Raw genomic sequence first — 14,847 nt, forward strand, 5'->3', positions numbered from 1 at the left:
TTCCACATCACAGTGTCCAGGCGGGACCTGGAACGCCAGGAATGCTGGAGGAATGAGTCGTGGATTGGGCTGGTGAGTTGGAAAGGGGATGAGGTGAATCATGAGGTGAGGCTGGAGAAGCAGCATTGCATAGCGGATAGAGCATGGGCCTCGGAGTATGAAGGCCATGGGTTCTAATCCTGCTCTGCCATTTGCTGTGTGGCTTTGGGCAAGTCACTTCACTTTTCTGTGCCCCAGTGACCTCATCTGTAAAATGGGAACTGAGACCGCGAGCCCCATGTGGGACAGGGACCGTGTCCAATCCGCTTTGCCTGTATTCACCCCAATGCTTAGAACAGTGCCTGACCCAGAGTTTGCACTTAACAAAAACCGTAATTATTACTATTATTAATAAGGTGCTCTTTCTAGCAGGGAGGGGGGCCCACTGCTAAAGGAAAGTTTGGACAAAGGCGTGGAGGATGAGGGAGGCCTGATGGCTTTAAAGGGCAAATTGGCTTTTTTGGGGGGGTGAGGGTCAATTGCTGTGCATTGAAACTGGGGGGAGTTGATGGGCTAAATCCCTCCCGCAGCCCCCACCAAATATCCAGAAGCTGAAATGCCTCCTCGAATTCTTAGCCATGTGACGGGTTCTTTCCCAGTCCTCGTGGTTTGTGATCCCCTCAGCTGAGCGGCGGGATGGGGGCGAGAGAAACGCCGCCAGCCAAGTTATCAGAGCTGCATTCTCTTTTTCCCCTCCTCAGCGCGTGGTGCCCCTTCCGTCCCGTGGCCGTCTCCCTCCCCGTCACAAGCGCTGCCGTTGTTCCCGAGCGTGTGAATGCTCTCCCTGGGTCTCCCCTGGGCTAATTCCCAGCCTTGGGATGGAGCTGGCCGACCCGCCCTCTGTCACCGTGGCACTGGGGGTGGCAGGGTGGGGGGATAGCTGGAATCCGGCTCCCACTGATAGCGAGCCCCCGAAGGCGAGGCCGCGGACACCCCAGGCCGGGCAGCGGCTCGATCAGCGACACGAGAGGGTGAGGGCAGGGATCGGGCCTACCGACTCGGTTATTATTATTATTATGGTATTTGTTAAGCACTTAATATGTGCCAGGCACTGTATTAAGCACTGGGGTGGATACAAGCAAATCGCGTTGGACACAGCCCTACCGACTCGGTTATTATTATTATGGTACTTGTTAAGCACTTAATATGTGCCAGGGACTGTACTAAGCGCTGGGGTGGATACAAGCAAATCACATTGGACACAGGCCTACCGACTCGGTTATTATTATTATGGTATTTGTTAAGCACTTAATACATGCCAGGCACTGTACTACGCGCTGGGGTGGATATAAGCAAATCGCATTGGACACAGTCCCTGTCCCATGTGGGGCTCACGGTTGTTTCGTGCTCTCTCGAGCTCTTTCATTCATTCATCATCAATCGTATTTATTGAGCGCTTACTATGTGCAGAGCACTGTACTAAGCGCTTGGGAAGTACAAATTGGCAACATATAGAGTCCCTACCCAACAGTGGGCTCACAGTCTAAAAGACTCGCATTTACTGAGCGCTTACTGTGCGCAGAGCACTGTCCTAAGCGCTTGGGAAGTACAAATCGGCAACATATAGAGATGGTCCCTACCCAACAACGGGCTCACAGTCTGGAAAGGGGAGACAGATGACAAAACAAAACATAGGCAGGTGTCAAAATCGTCAGAACAAATAGAATTAAAGCTATACACATATAGCTTAGTACTGTGCTCCGCACACGGGAAGTGCTTAATAATTATCGATTGATTGATTGATTAGTTCCACCCAGAACTCATCAGTAGTTGTTGGAGATTTCAGACCGGTGAGTCAGCAGGTCACGCAAAGGCCAGGTTCATTCATTCATTCATTCAATCGTATTTATTGAGGGCTTACTGTGTGCAGAGCACTGTACTAAGCGCTTGGGAAGTACAAGTTGGCAACATATAGAGACCCAACAGCGGGCTTACAGTCTAGAAGGGGGAGACAGAGAACAAAACAAATTAACAAAATAAAATAAATAGAATAAATATGTACAAATAAAATAGAGTAATAAATACGTACAAACATATATACATATATACAGGTGGTGTGGGGAGGGGAAGGAGGTAAGGAGGGAGGAGGGGGAGAGGAAGAAGGGGGCTCAGTTTGGGTCAGGTTGGGCCATCAGGGAGACAGAAAGTATTGGACTCAGAGTTGTAGAATACTACTACTACTACTAATGATGATGATGGTATTTGTTAAGTGCTTCTTATGTGCCTTGGAGCTGTAGAATAATACTAATTCATTCATTCATTCATTCAATCGTATTTATTGAGCGCTTACTAATAATAACGACGATGATGGTATTTGTTAAGTGCTTATTACGTGCCAAGCACTGTTCTAAGCGCTGGGATATAATACAAGGTGATCAGGTTGTCCCACGTGGGGCTCCCAGTCATCATCCCCATTTTCCAGATGAAGGAACTGAGGCCCAGAGTAGTGACTTGCCCAAAGTCACCCAGCTGACAAGTGGCGGAGCCCGGATTAGAACCCACATCCTCTGACTCCCAAGCCCGGCCTCTTTCCACGGAGCCCCGCTGCTTCTGCAAGGTGGCCTAGTGCTTGCCTGAGAGTCAGGATACTTGGGTTCTAATCCTGCCCCCAACCCTTTTATTTTAATATAAAATTTGTTAAAAGAGAAGCAGCGTGGTTCAGTGGAATGAGCCCGGGCTTTGGAGTCAATCAATCAAGCAATCAATCGTATTTATTGAGCGCTTACTGTGTGCAGAGCACTGTACTAAGCGCTTGGGAAGTACAAGTTGGCAACATATAGAGACAGTCCCTACCCAACAGTGGGCTCACAGTCTAAAAGGGCGAGACAGAGGACAAAACCAAACATACTAACAAAATAAAATAAATAGAATAGATATGTACAAGTAAAATAGAGTAGTAAATATGTACAAACATATACACATATATACAGGTGCTGTGGGGAAGGGAAGGAGGTAAGATGGGGGGGATGGAGAGGGGGGCGAGGGGGAGAGGAAGGAAGGGGCTCAGTCTGGGAAGGCCTCCTGGGAGTCATTCATTCATTCATGCAATCGTATTTATTGAGCACTTACTGTGTGCAGAGCACTGTACTAAGCGCTTGGGAAGTCCAAGTTGGCAACATATAGAGACAGTCCCTACCCAACAGTGGGCTCACAGTCTAAAAGGGGGAGACAGAGAACAAAACCAAACATACTAACAAAATAAAATAAATAGAATAGATATGTACAAGTAGACCACGTCCCTGCAATCTCTCCATCCCCCTGGCAACGGCAGGCCCCGCCCCTGACAACCATAGGCCCCTCCCCGTTTGACCTGTAGACTACGGAGGAGCAGCGTGGCTCAGTGGAAAGAGCACGGGCTTTGGAATCAGAGTTCATGGGTTCCAATCCCGGCTCTGCCAATTGTCAGCTGGGTGACTTGGGGCACGTCACTTAACTTCTCTGTGCCTCAGTTCCCCCATCTGTAAAATGGTGGTTAATCAATCAATCAATCAATCGTATTTATTGAGCGCTTACTATGTGCAGAGCACTGTACTAAGCGCTTGGGAAGTACAAATTGGCAACACATAGAGACAGTCCCTAAGACTAAGACTAAGACAGTCCCTAAGACTAAGACTGGGAAGGCCTCCTTAAGACTGTGAGCCCCCCGTGGGACAACCTGATCACCTTGTAACCTCCCCAGCGCTTAGAACAGCGCTTTGCACATAGTAAGCGCTGAACAAATACCATCATCATCATTATTATTATTAAGCGCTGGGAAGTACAAATTGGCAACGTATAGAGACAGTCCCTACCCAACAGTGGGCTCACAGTCTAAAAGGGGGAGACAGAGAACAAAACCAACCATACTGACAAAATAAAATAAATAGATATGTACAAGTAGACTGCGTCCCTTCAACCTCTCGATCCCCCCGGCAACGGCAGGCCCCGCCCCTGACAGCCGTAGGCCACGCCCCATTTGACCTACAGAGTACGCGCCGTCAATCTCTAGATCTCCTAGGCAACGGTAGTCCCCGCCCCCTGACAACGACAGGGCCCCGCCCCTTCCATCTCCGGGGCCGTCCCCTTGACAACGGCAGGCCCCGCCCCCTCAACCGCTAGATCTCCCTGGCAACGGTAGGCCCCGCCCCCTCAACCGCTAGATCTCCCTGGCAACGGTAGGCCCCGCCCTCTCAATCTCTAGATCTCCCTGACAACGGCAGGCCCCGCCCCTTCACCCTGGGGCCGTCCCCCTGACAACGGCAGGCCCCGCCCTCTCAACCTCTAGATCTCCCTGGCAACGGTAGGCCCCGCCCCCTCAATCTCTAGATCTCCCTGACAACGGCAGGCCCCGCCCCTTCACCCTGGGGCCGTCCCCCTGACAACGGCAGGCCCCGCCCTCTCAACCTCTAGATCCCCCGGCAACGGTAGGCCCCGCCCTCTCAATCTCTAGATCTCCCTGACAACGGCAGGAGGCCCCGCCCCTTCACCCTGGGGCCGTCCCCCTGACAACGGCAGGCCCCGCCCTGTCAATCTCTAGATCTCCCTGACAACGGCAGGAGGCCCCGCCCCTTCACCCTGGGGCCGTCCCCGTGACAACAGCAGGCCCCGCCCCCTTGGTGGCCGTTGTGTAGCCCCGCCCACCTCGGGGCCCTTCCCTCCGAGGGTGTCCGTCCTCGGCGCCGCCCGACTGGGCAGCCCGGGCCGGTCCGGTCCGGCGGGATCCGGCTCGTCGCGGACTGTCCTCCGACGGAGGGGAGGCCGCGGTCCTGGCGGGCGAGCGCGGGGCAACAGGCGCGGCAAGGGGCAGCGGCGGCGGCGCGCATGCGCGGGGGCCTTCCGGATAGCGCGGCGGCGGGGAGCGCTCAGCGGGGGCGGCGGCGGCGCGCATGCGCGGGGGCCTCCCGGATAGCGCGGCGGCGGGGAGCGCTAAGCGGGGGCGGCGCGCATGCGCGGGGGCCTCCCGGATAGCGCGGCGCCGGGGCGCGGCGGGGAGCGCTAAGCGGGGGCGGCGGCGCCTGCACCGACACCGGCCGACGACATGAACCTCGAGCTGCTCGGTGAGGGCCGCTGCAACGGGGCAGCTGGGGGGTTGCAACGGTGCAATAGGGGAGCTGCAAGGGGGCAGCTGGGGGGGTTGCAACGGTGCAGCTGGGGGGCTGCGGGGGGGCTGCAAGGGGGCAGTCGGGGTTCATTCACTCAGTCGTATTTATTGAGCCCTTACTGTGTGTGCAGAGCACTGGACTAAGCGCTTGGGAAGTCCCAAGTTGGCACCATCTAGAGACGGGCCCTGCCCCACAGCGGGCTCACGGTCTAGAAGGGGGAGACAGACAACACCACAAAACATATTAATGAAATAAACAGAATAAATATGTACAAGGAAAGTAAGTAGAGTGATAAATACGTACAAACCTGTATACAGGTATTTATTCAGTCGTATTGAGCGCCTGCTGTGTGTGCAGAGCACTGGACTAAGCGCTTGGGAACTCCCAAGTTGGCACCATATAGAGGCGGTCCCTACCCAACAGCGGGCTCACAGTCTAGAAGGGGGAGACGGACAACAACACAAAACATATTAGCAAAATAAACAGAATAAATATGTAAAAGTAAAATAAATAGAGTAATAAATAGGTACAGACATATATACAGGTATTCATTCAATCGTATTGAGCGCGTAGTGTGTGTGCAGAGCACTGGACTAGGCGCTTGGGAAGTCCAAGTTGGCAACATATAGAGACTGTCCCTACCCAACAGCGGGCTCACGGTCTAGAAGGGGGAGACAGACACCACCACAAAACATATTAACAAAATAAAATAAACAGAATAAATATGTACAAGGAAAATAAGTAGAGTGATAAATACGTACAAACATATATACAGGTATTTATTCAGTCGTATTGAGCGCGTACTGTGTGTGCAGAGCACTGGACTAGGCGCTTGGGAAGTCCAGGTTGGCAACATCTAGAGACGGTCCCTACCCACCAGCGGGCTCACGGTCTAGAAGGGGGAGACAGACAACAACACAAAGCATATTAACAAAATAAAGTAAACGGAATAAATATGTACAAGGAAAATAAGTAGAGTGATAAATACGTACAAACCTATATACAGGTATTTATTCAGTCGTATTGAGCGCGTACTGTGTGTGCAGAGCACTGGACTAGGCGCTTGGGAAGTCCAAGTTGGCAACATCTAGAGACGGGCTCTACCCAACAGCGGGCTCACGGTCTAGAAGGGGGAGACAGAAAACAAAACATATTAACAAAATAAATAGAATAAATATGTGCAGGTAAAATAAATGAATACATAGGGTAATAAATACGTACGAACATATATACAGGTATTCATTCAATCGTATTTATTGAGCACGAACTGTGTGTGCAGAGCACTGGACTCAGCGCTTGGGAAGTCCAAGGTGACACCATATAGAGACAGTCCCTACCCAACTGCGGGCTCACAGTCTAGAAGGGGGAGACAGACAACAACCCAAAACATATTAATAAAATAAATAGAATAGATATGTGCAGGTAAAATCAATGAATACATAGAGTAATAAATACGTACAAACATATATACAGGTTTTCATTCAGTCGTATTGAGCGCGCACTGTGTGTGCAGAGCACTGGACTAGGCGCTTGGGAAGTCCAAGTTGGCAACATCTAGAGATGGTCCCTACCCAATAGCGGGCTTACAGTCTAGAAGGGGGAGACGGACAACAACACAAAGCATATTAACAAAATAAAATAAACAGAATAAATATGTACAAGGAAAATAAGTAGAGTGATAAATACGTACAAACATGTATACAGGTATTTATTCAGTCGTATTGAGCGCGTACTGTGTGTGCAGAGCACTGGACTAGGCGCTTGGGAAGTCCAAGTTGGCAACATCTAGAGACGGTCTCTACCCAACAGCGGGCTCACGGTCTAGAAGGGGGAGACAGACAACAACACAAAGCATATTAACAAAATAAAATAAACGGAATAAATATGTACAAGGAAAATAAGTAGAGTGAGAAATACGTACAAACCTATATAGGTATTTATTCAGTCGTATTGAGCGCCTACTGTGTGTGCAGAGCACTGGACTAGGCGCTTGGGAAGTCCAAGTTGGCAACATATCGAGACCGGCTCTACCCAACAGCGGGCTCACGGTCTAGAAGGGGGAAACAGACAACAACCCAAAACATATTAATAAAATAAATAGAATAAATATGTGCAGGTAAAATAAATGAATACATAGAGTAATAAATATGTACAAACATATATACAGGTTTTCATTCAGTTGTATTGAGCGCGTACTGTGTGTGCAGAGCACTGGACTAGGTGCTTGGGAAGTCCAAGTTGGCAACATCTAGAGACGGGCCCTACCCAACAGCGGGCTCACGGTCTAGAAGGGGGAGACAGACAACAACCCAAAACATATTAATAAAATAAATAGAATAGATATGTGCAGGTAAAATAAATGAATACATAGAGTAATAAATACATACAGACATATATACAGGTATTCATTCAATCGTATTTATTGAGCGTGTACTGTGTGTGCAGAGCACTGGACTAGGCGCTTGGGAAGTCCAAGTTGGCAACATCTAGAGACGGTCTGTACCCAACAGCGGGCTCACGGTCTAGAAGGGGGAGACAGACAACAACCCAAAACATATTAATAAGATAAATAGAATAGATATGTGCAGGTAAAATAAATGAATACATAGAGTAATAAATATGTACAAACATATATACAGGTTTTCATTCAGTCATATTGAGCGCGTACTGTGTGTGCAGAGCACTGGACTAGGCGCTTGGGAAGTCCAAGTTGGCAACATCTAGAGATGGTCCCTACCCAACAGCGGGCTTACAGTCTAGAAGGGGGAGACGGACAACAACACAAAGCATATTAACAAAATAAAATAAACAGAATAAATATGTACAAGGAAAATAAGTAGAGTGATAAATACGTACAAACATAAATACAGGTATTCATTCAGTCGTATTGAGTGCGTACTGTGTGTGCAGAGCACTGGACTAAGCGCCTGGGAACTCCAAGTTGTCAACATCTAGAGACAGTCCCTACCCAACAGCGGGCTCACGGTCTAGAAGGGGGAGACGGACAACAACACTAAACATATTAACAAATTAAAATAAACAGAATAAATATGTACAAGTAAAATAGAGTTATAAATACATACAAACATATATACAGGTATTCATTCAATCGTATTGAGCGCGTACTGTGTGTGCAGAGCACTGGACTCGGCGCTTGGGAAGTCCAAGTTGGCAACATATAGAGACGGGCTCTACCCAACAGCGGGCTCATGGTCTAGAAGGGGGAGACAGACAACACCACAAAACATATTAACAAAATAAAATATACAGAATAAATATGTACAAGTAACATAAATAAAGTAATAAATATGTACAAACATATATGCATATATACAGGTATTCATTCAATCGTATTTATTGAGCGCATACGGTGTGTGCAGAGCACTGCACTAGGCACTTGGGAAGTCCAGGTTGGCAACAGATAGAGACGGTCCCTACCCAACAGCGGGCTCACAGTCTAGAAGGGGGAGATGGACAACAACACAAAACATATTAACAAAATAAAATATATAGAATAAATATGTACAAATAAAATAGAGTAATAACTATGTACAAACATATATTCATTCAGTCGTATTTATTGAGCACTTATTGTGTGTGCAGAGCACTGGACTAAGCGCTTGGGAAGGACAAGTTGGCAACATCTAGAGACGGTCCCTACCCAACAGCGGGCTCACAGTCTAGAAGGGGGAGACAGACAACACAACAAAACATATTAACAAAATAAGATAAATAGAATAAATATGTGCAAGTAAAATAAATGGAGTAATAAATACGTACAAACATATTCATTCAGTCATATTTATTGAGCACTTACTGTGTGTGCTGAGCACTGGACTAAGCGCTTGGGAAGTCCAAGTTGGCAACATATAGAGATGGGCCCCACCCAACAGCGGGCTCACAGTCTAGAAGGGGGAGACAGAGAACAAAACAAAACATATTAACAAAATAAAATAAGTAGAATAAATATGTACAAGTAAAATAAATAGAGCAATAAATATGTACAAACATATTCATTCTAATCGTATTAATTCATTCAGTCGTATTTATTGAGCGCTTACTGTGTGTGCAGAGCACTGTACTAAGTGCTTGGGAACTCCAAGTTGGCAACATATAGAGATGGGCCCCACCCAACAGCGGGCTCACAGTCTAGAAGGGGGAGACAGAGAACAAAACAAAACATTAACAAAATAAAATAAGTAGAATAAATATGTACAAGTAAAATAAATAGAGCAATAAATATGTACAAACATATTCATTCTAATCGTATTAATTCATTCAGTCGTATTTATTGAGCACTTACTGTGTGTGCAGAGCACTGTACTAAGTGCTTGGGAACTCCAAGTTGGCAACATATAGAGACCGTCCCTACCCAGCAGCGGGCTCACAGTCTAGAAAGGGGAGACAGACAACAACACAAAACATTAACAAAATAAAATAAATAGAATAAATATGTACAAGTAAAATAAATAAATGAATATATACAAACATATATACATATATACAGGTCCTGTGGGGAGGGGAAGGAGGTAAGGTAGGGGAGGAGGGGGAGAGGAAGGAGGGGGCTCAGTGTGGGAAGGCCTCCTGGAGGAGGTGAGCTCTCAGTAGGGCTTTGAAGGGAGGAAGAGAGCTAGCTTGGCGAATGTGCGGAGGGAGGGCATTCCAGGCTAGGGGGAGGACGTGGGCCGGGGGTCGACGGCGGGACAGGCGAGAACGCGGCACGGTGAGGAGGTTAGCGGCAGAGGAGCAGAAGGTGTGGGCTGGGCTGGAGACGGTAGGAGGGGGCGAGGTGATGGAGAGCCTTGAAGCCGAGGGTGAGGATTTTTTGCCTGATGCATAGGTTGATTGGTAGCCACTGGAGATTTTTGAGGAGGGGAGTAACATGCCCAGAGCGTTTCTGCACAAAGACGATCTGGGCAGTGGCGTGAAGTATGGATTGAAGTGGGGAGAGACAGGAGGATGGGAGATCAGAGGGGAGGCTGATACAGTAATCCAGACGGGATAGGATGAGAGCTTGAATGAGCAGGGTAGCGGTTTGGATGGAGAGGAAAAGGTGGATCTTGGTGATGTTGCGGAGGGGAGACCGGCAGGTTTTGGTGACGGATTGGATGTGAGGGGTGAACGAGAGAGGAAAGTCGAGGATGACACCAAGGTTGCGGGCTTGTGAGACGGGAAGGATGGTAGTGCTGTCAACTGAGATGGGAAAGTCAGGGAGAGGGCAGGGTTTGGGAGGGAAGACAAGGAGTTCAGTCTTGGACATGTTGAGCTTTAGGTGGCAGGCAGACATCCAGTTGGAGATGTCCTGAAGGCAGGAGGAGTTGCGAGCCTGGAGGGAGGGAGAGAGAGCAGGGGCAGAGATGTAGATTTGGGTGTCATTGGTGTAGAGATGATAGTTGAAGCTGTAGGAGCGAATGAGGTCACCAAGGGAGTGAGTGTAGATCAAGAGCAGAAGGGGACCCAGAACTGACCCTTGAGGAACCCCTACAGTAAGGGGATGGGAGGGGGAGGACGAGCCTGCAAAAGAGACTGAGAATGAGCAGCTGGAGAGATAAGAGGAGAACTAGGAGAGGACAGAGTCTGTCAAGCCAAGGTTGGATAGCGTGTTGAGGAGAAGGGGGTAGTCGACAGTGTCGAAAGCACCTGAGAGGTCGAGGAGGTCATGGGTTCTAATCGCACCTCTGCCACTTAATAATAATAATAATGATAATGGTATTTGTTAAGCAAAGCACAGTTCTAAGCACTGGGGTGATACAAGATGATCAGGTTGTCCCACGTGGGGCTCCCAGTCCTCATCCCCATTTTGCAGATGAGGGAACTAAGGTACAGAGAAGTTAAGTGATTTGCCCAAAGTCACACAGCTGGCAATTGGCGGAGCTGGGATTTGAACCCATGACCTCTGACTCCGAAGCCCAGGCTCTTTCCACTGAGCCACGCTGTTTCTCTAGTTATCTGCTTGTACACTTGTCAGCTGTGTGAGGTCGAGCAAGTCACTTCACTTCTCTGAGCCTCAATTACCTCATCTGTCAAGTGGAGATTAGGACTGGGAGCCCCACGTGGGACAACCTCATTACCTTGTATCTACCCCAGCTGCTTGGTACATAGTAAGCGCTTAACAAACACCATAATAATTATTATTGTTATTACAGCCTGAGGGAGACACCCCCCTCCCCCCGCCGCAATTCCACCCCATCCCGGTTGAGCTAGGGGGACTTTCTGCCCAGAGGAGGCTTCAGTTGCTTGCATTTGTAAGTCTTATAAAACCTACTGCTCATCTCACCTCCTCCACCTTTGCTTTTCATTCATTCAATGACATTTATTGAGCGCTTAGTGTGTGCAGAGCACTGTACCAAGCGCTTGGAAAGGACAGTTCGGCAACAAATAGAGACAGTCCTTACCCAACAATGGGCTCACAGTCTAGAAGCAGGGAGACAGACAACAAAACAAGTAAACAGGCATCAATAGCATCAGTATAAATATAGAATTATAGCTATATATGCACATCATTAATAAAATAGAGTAATGAATACGCACATATACGCACAAGTGCTATGGGGCGGGGAGGAGGGTAGAGCAGAGGGCGGGAGCCAGGGCGATGGGGAGGGGAGGAGGAGCAGAGGAAAAGGGGGGCTTAGTCTGGGAAGGCCTCCTGGAGGAGGTGAGCTTTTGAGTCCGTACCCCCCAAAACATCTAGGTCTTCCCCTGCCCCCCGTTGTCTCAGCATTGAGACATCGGCACTCTCACCCAACACTTCTGTACAGCCCTTTAAGCTTTTACTTTCCCCAACCTCCGACTTATTTTGCCGGCCCAACTTCACCTTTGATGCTTGCGATTTTGTGCCACTTCTGTTTTGGAACTGTTAGTCTTCTGAGGGTAGACAACGTAATGTTGAATTGTAGTCTCCCAAACACATAGAACGGTGCCCTGCACACAGGAAGTGCTCAGTAAATACCATTGATTGATGGACAAACACAAGTTTTGTCTTTTTCTCTGCCACTCTCCTCTGGAATGGTCCCAGCAGCTAAATGGAGATCGGAGTCATTCATTCAATCATATTTATTATGTACTATGTGCAAAGCACTGTACTAAGGGCTTGGAAAGTACAAATCGGCAATAAGGAGAGACAGTCCCTGCCCACAATGGGCTTACAGCCTAGAGGACTAGAATTTAGAGTCCGTGTGACTCTTCAACCTGTCTCTTGTGCCAATGGGGCAAAGAAACGCCTCATTGATTCTTCAGCCCGAAAGCGTCCTCGGAAAGCTGCTTCCTAGATCTTCTTCCTACCTTTAGGCAGGATTGAGCCAGGAAAATTTCTCCTCCCCACGATACAGGATGCAGGCTTTTCTAGGACTGCTTTAGTCGTATTCCCAGGTAGATTCCCCACATTGTCTTTCTGCAGCAGGCAAGGTATTTTGATGATGCCATGCTCAGACTGCAACTTGGCTGGCATAAAAATTTTTGTATTAGCTCTGCCTGCTTTGTTGCTCTCCTGTCTGCTGGTTGCTCAGTAGATTATTTTTTAGGTCTGTAATGCCACTCATCGTAAATCCTTCCCGTTAGAGTTTGTCAGGCCCAGATTTTCCAGGTGTGTTGCTTTTCTCAGAACATTCAGAGGTTTATAAATTTGATTTACAATGGTTTTCTTTCTTTTCTTTTAAAAAATATTACCATTTGGGGGCTTTCTTTGCTTTTGGGAGTTATAAGGCCAATTTTTTTTAAAGGTATTTGTTAAGCATTTAATATATGCCTGACACTGTACTAAGCGCTGGCATAAGTACAAGCTAGTGGGAAGAGCTTGGACTTGGAAGTCAGAGGACTTGGGTTTTAATTCCAACTCTGCCACTTGGCTGCTGTGTGACCATGGGCAAGTCACTTCAATTCTCTGTGCTTCAGTTACCTCATCTGTAAAATGGGGAGCAAGGCTTTGAGCCCCATGGGGGACAAGGACTGTGTTCAACCTGATTAGCTTGTATCAGGGAAAGGAACATGTCTGGAGCCCACTGTTGGGTAGGGACTGTCTCTATATGTTGCCAACTTGTACTTCCCAAGCGCTTAGTACAGTGCTCTGCACACAGTAAGTGCTCAATAAATACGATTGATTGATTGATGTCTGCTCACTGTAGTACTTTCCCAAGTGCTCTGCCCGTAGTAAGCGCCCAATAAATACCATTGATCTACCTCGGCATTCAGTACAGTACCTGGCACATAGTGAGTGCTTAAATGCCATTTAAAAAAAATTAGTACGGTTTCTGGCACATTAAAACAAAAACCGGAGTAAAGAATTTATCTAACTTAGTTAATGGTAGAGTCGCTTTGGGTTTGAAGATGACTGGCCACAACAGATTGGAGAGCAACTTTCTTTTTAAAGCACCTTCTAGCAGGTTAACTAACTCCTTCGGAGCACCTCTTCACATCTTTGGATTCTTCTTAGGGTCGCCCTTCTTCCAACCCATTATTAGGTTCACTGACTTTCTTGACAGTCGGGCGGGGGTGGAACTCAACTGGGTGAAGTCCTAGTTGGACGGCAATGCATCTGACTGAGAGGCAGCGAACTCAGAGGTATCCGTATCATCATTTCTAAATTAAAATGCCTCTCCAGTTCAATGACCGGCTTCCTCCAATGCCTTGAAAATCCAAGACTGACGGCGTGGGCAGAGCTATCGCCAAGATCCAAGCTTTGTCGGGGTTAATCTCAGCCCAGGTTGGGAGGGAGCAGATGGAGATTTGTTTCCCTCTAATGCCGTGCTGGAAAATCGGGGCCAGTTAGACCCGCCGGGACGCTAAGGCAGCAGACGGTCGGGTCGTGTTCCCGAGCTGGTTGGATCGCGGGGTAGTTGTCGCTTGGGGTGAGGTATTAAATGATTCAGGGAGTGAGTGTAACCTGGGGTTTGCCTTCACTAATAAAGGGGGTAGGCGGGGGGAGAGGGAAAAAGAGCCAGAGCCGGTGGCAGCTATAGCCCCCTGTAATCAGGAACTCCGTCGCGATCTGCCTTAGTTGGGAAAATCTAACCCCTTAGACTATAAGCTCACTGTGGGCTGGGAATGTGTCTTCTTATTGTTGTATCATACTCTCCCGAGCGCTTAGTATAGTGCTTTGAACACAGTCAGCTCAATAAATACAACTGAACGAATGAATGAACCCTCAGCCTCTGGTTGCCATCAGATTCTCTAGGGATTCATAATGTATTTAATCAATCAGTTGTATTTATTGAGCACTTACTGGGCGCAGAGCACTGAACCAAGCGCTTGGGAGAGTACAATATAACGGACACATTCCCTGCCCACAAAGAGCTTACAGTCTACAGGGGGAGACATCCATTAATAGAAACCAATAAATTACAGCTATGTAGATTAATAATAATAACAATGGCATATGTTAAGCACTTACTATATGCCAAGCACTGTTTTAAGCGCTGGGGTAGATACAAAGGTTATCAGGATGTCCCATGTGGGGCTCAGAGTCTTAATCCCCAGTTTACAGATGAGGTCACTGAGGCACAGAGAAGTGAAGTGACTTGCCCAAAGTCACACAGCTGACAAGCGGCAGAGCCGGGATTAGAACCCACGACCTCTTACTCCCAAGCCCGGGCTCTCTCCACTGAGCCACGCTGCTTAGAATGTGTCGTGGGGATAAGGGGGTGGTGGAGAAAGGGAGAAAATCAGGGTGACGCAGAAGGGAGTGGGAGAAAAGGAATATATTAGTTCCCTACAGTGCAACTTTATGCTTCCA

At 48.1% G+C, this 14,847-nt stretch overlaps 1 protein-coding gene across 3 annotated transcripts in view; it reads left to right on the forward strand.

The window, feature by feature from the left end:
• Nucleotides 1–4,998: 4,998 nt before the first annotated feature.
• RBBP5 (RB binding protein 5, histone lysine methyltransferase complex subunit) overlaps nt 4,999–14,847 on the forward strand; it is a 34,575-nt gene continuing 24,726 nt past the window's right edge. For all 3 annotated transcript variants that reach the window (XM_038749737.1, XM_038749738.1, XM_038749739.1), the window contains exon 1: nt 4,999–5,075. In XM_038749737.1, coding sequence (XP_038605665.1) covers nt 5,057–5,075 — 19 coding nt within the window. In that variant the 5' untranslated portion in view covers nt 4,999–5,056. The remainder of the gene's footprint in view (nt 5,076–14,847) is intronic.

This window comes from Tachyglossus aculeatus, chromosome 7 (genome assembly GCF_015852505.1).
Source record: "Tachyglossus aculeatus isolate mTacAcu1 chromosome 7, mTacAcu1.pri, whole genome shotgun sequence".
NCBI classification, from domain to species: Eukaryota; Metazoa; Chordata; class Mammalia; order Monotremata; family Tachyglossidae; genus Tachyglossus; species Tachyglossus aculeatus.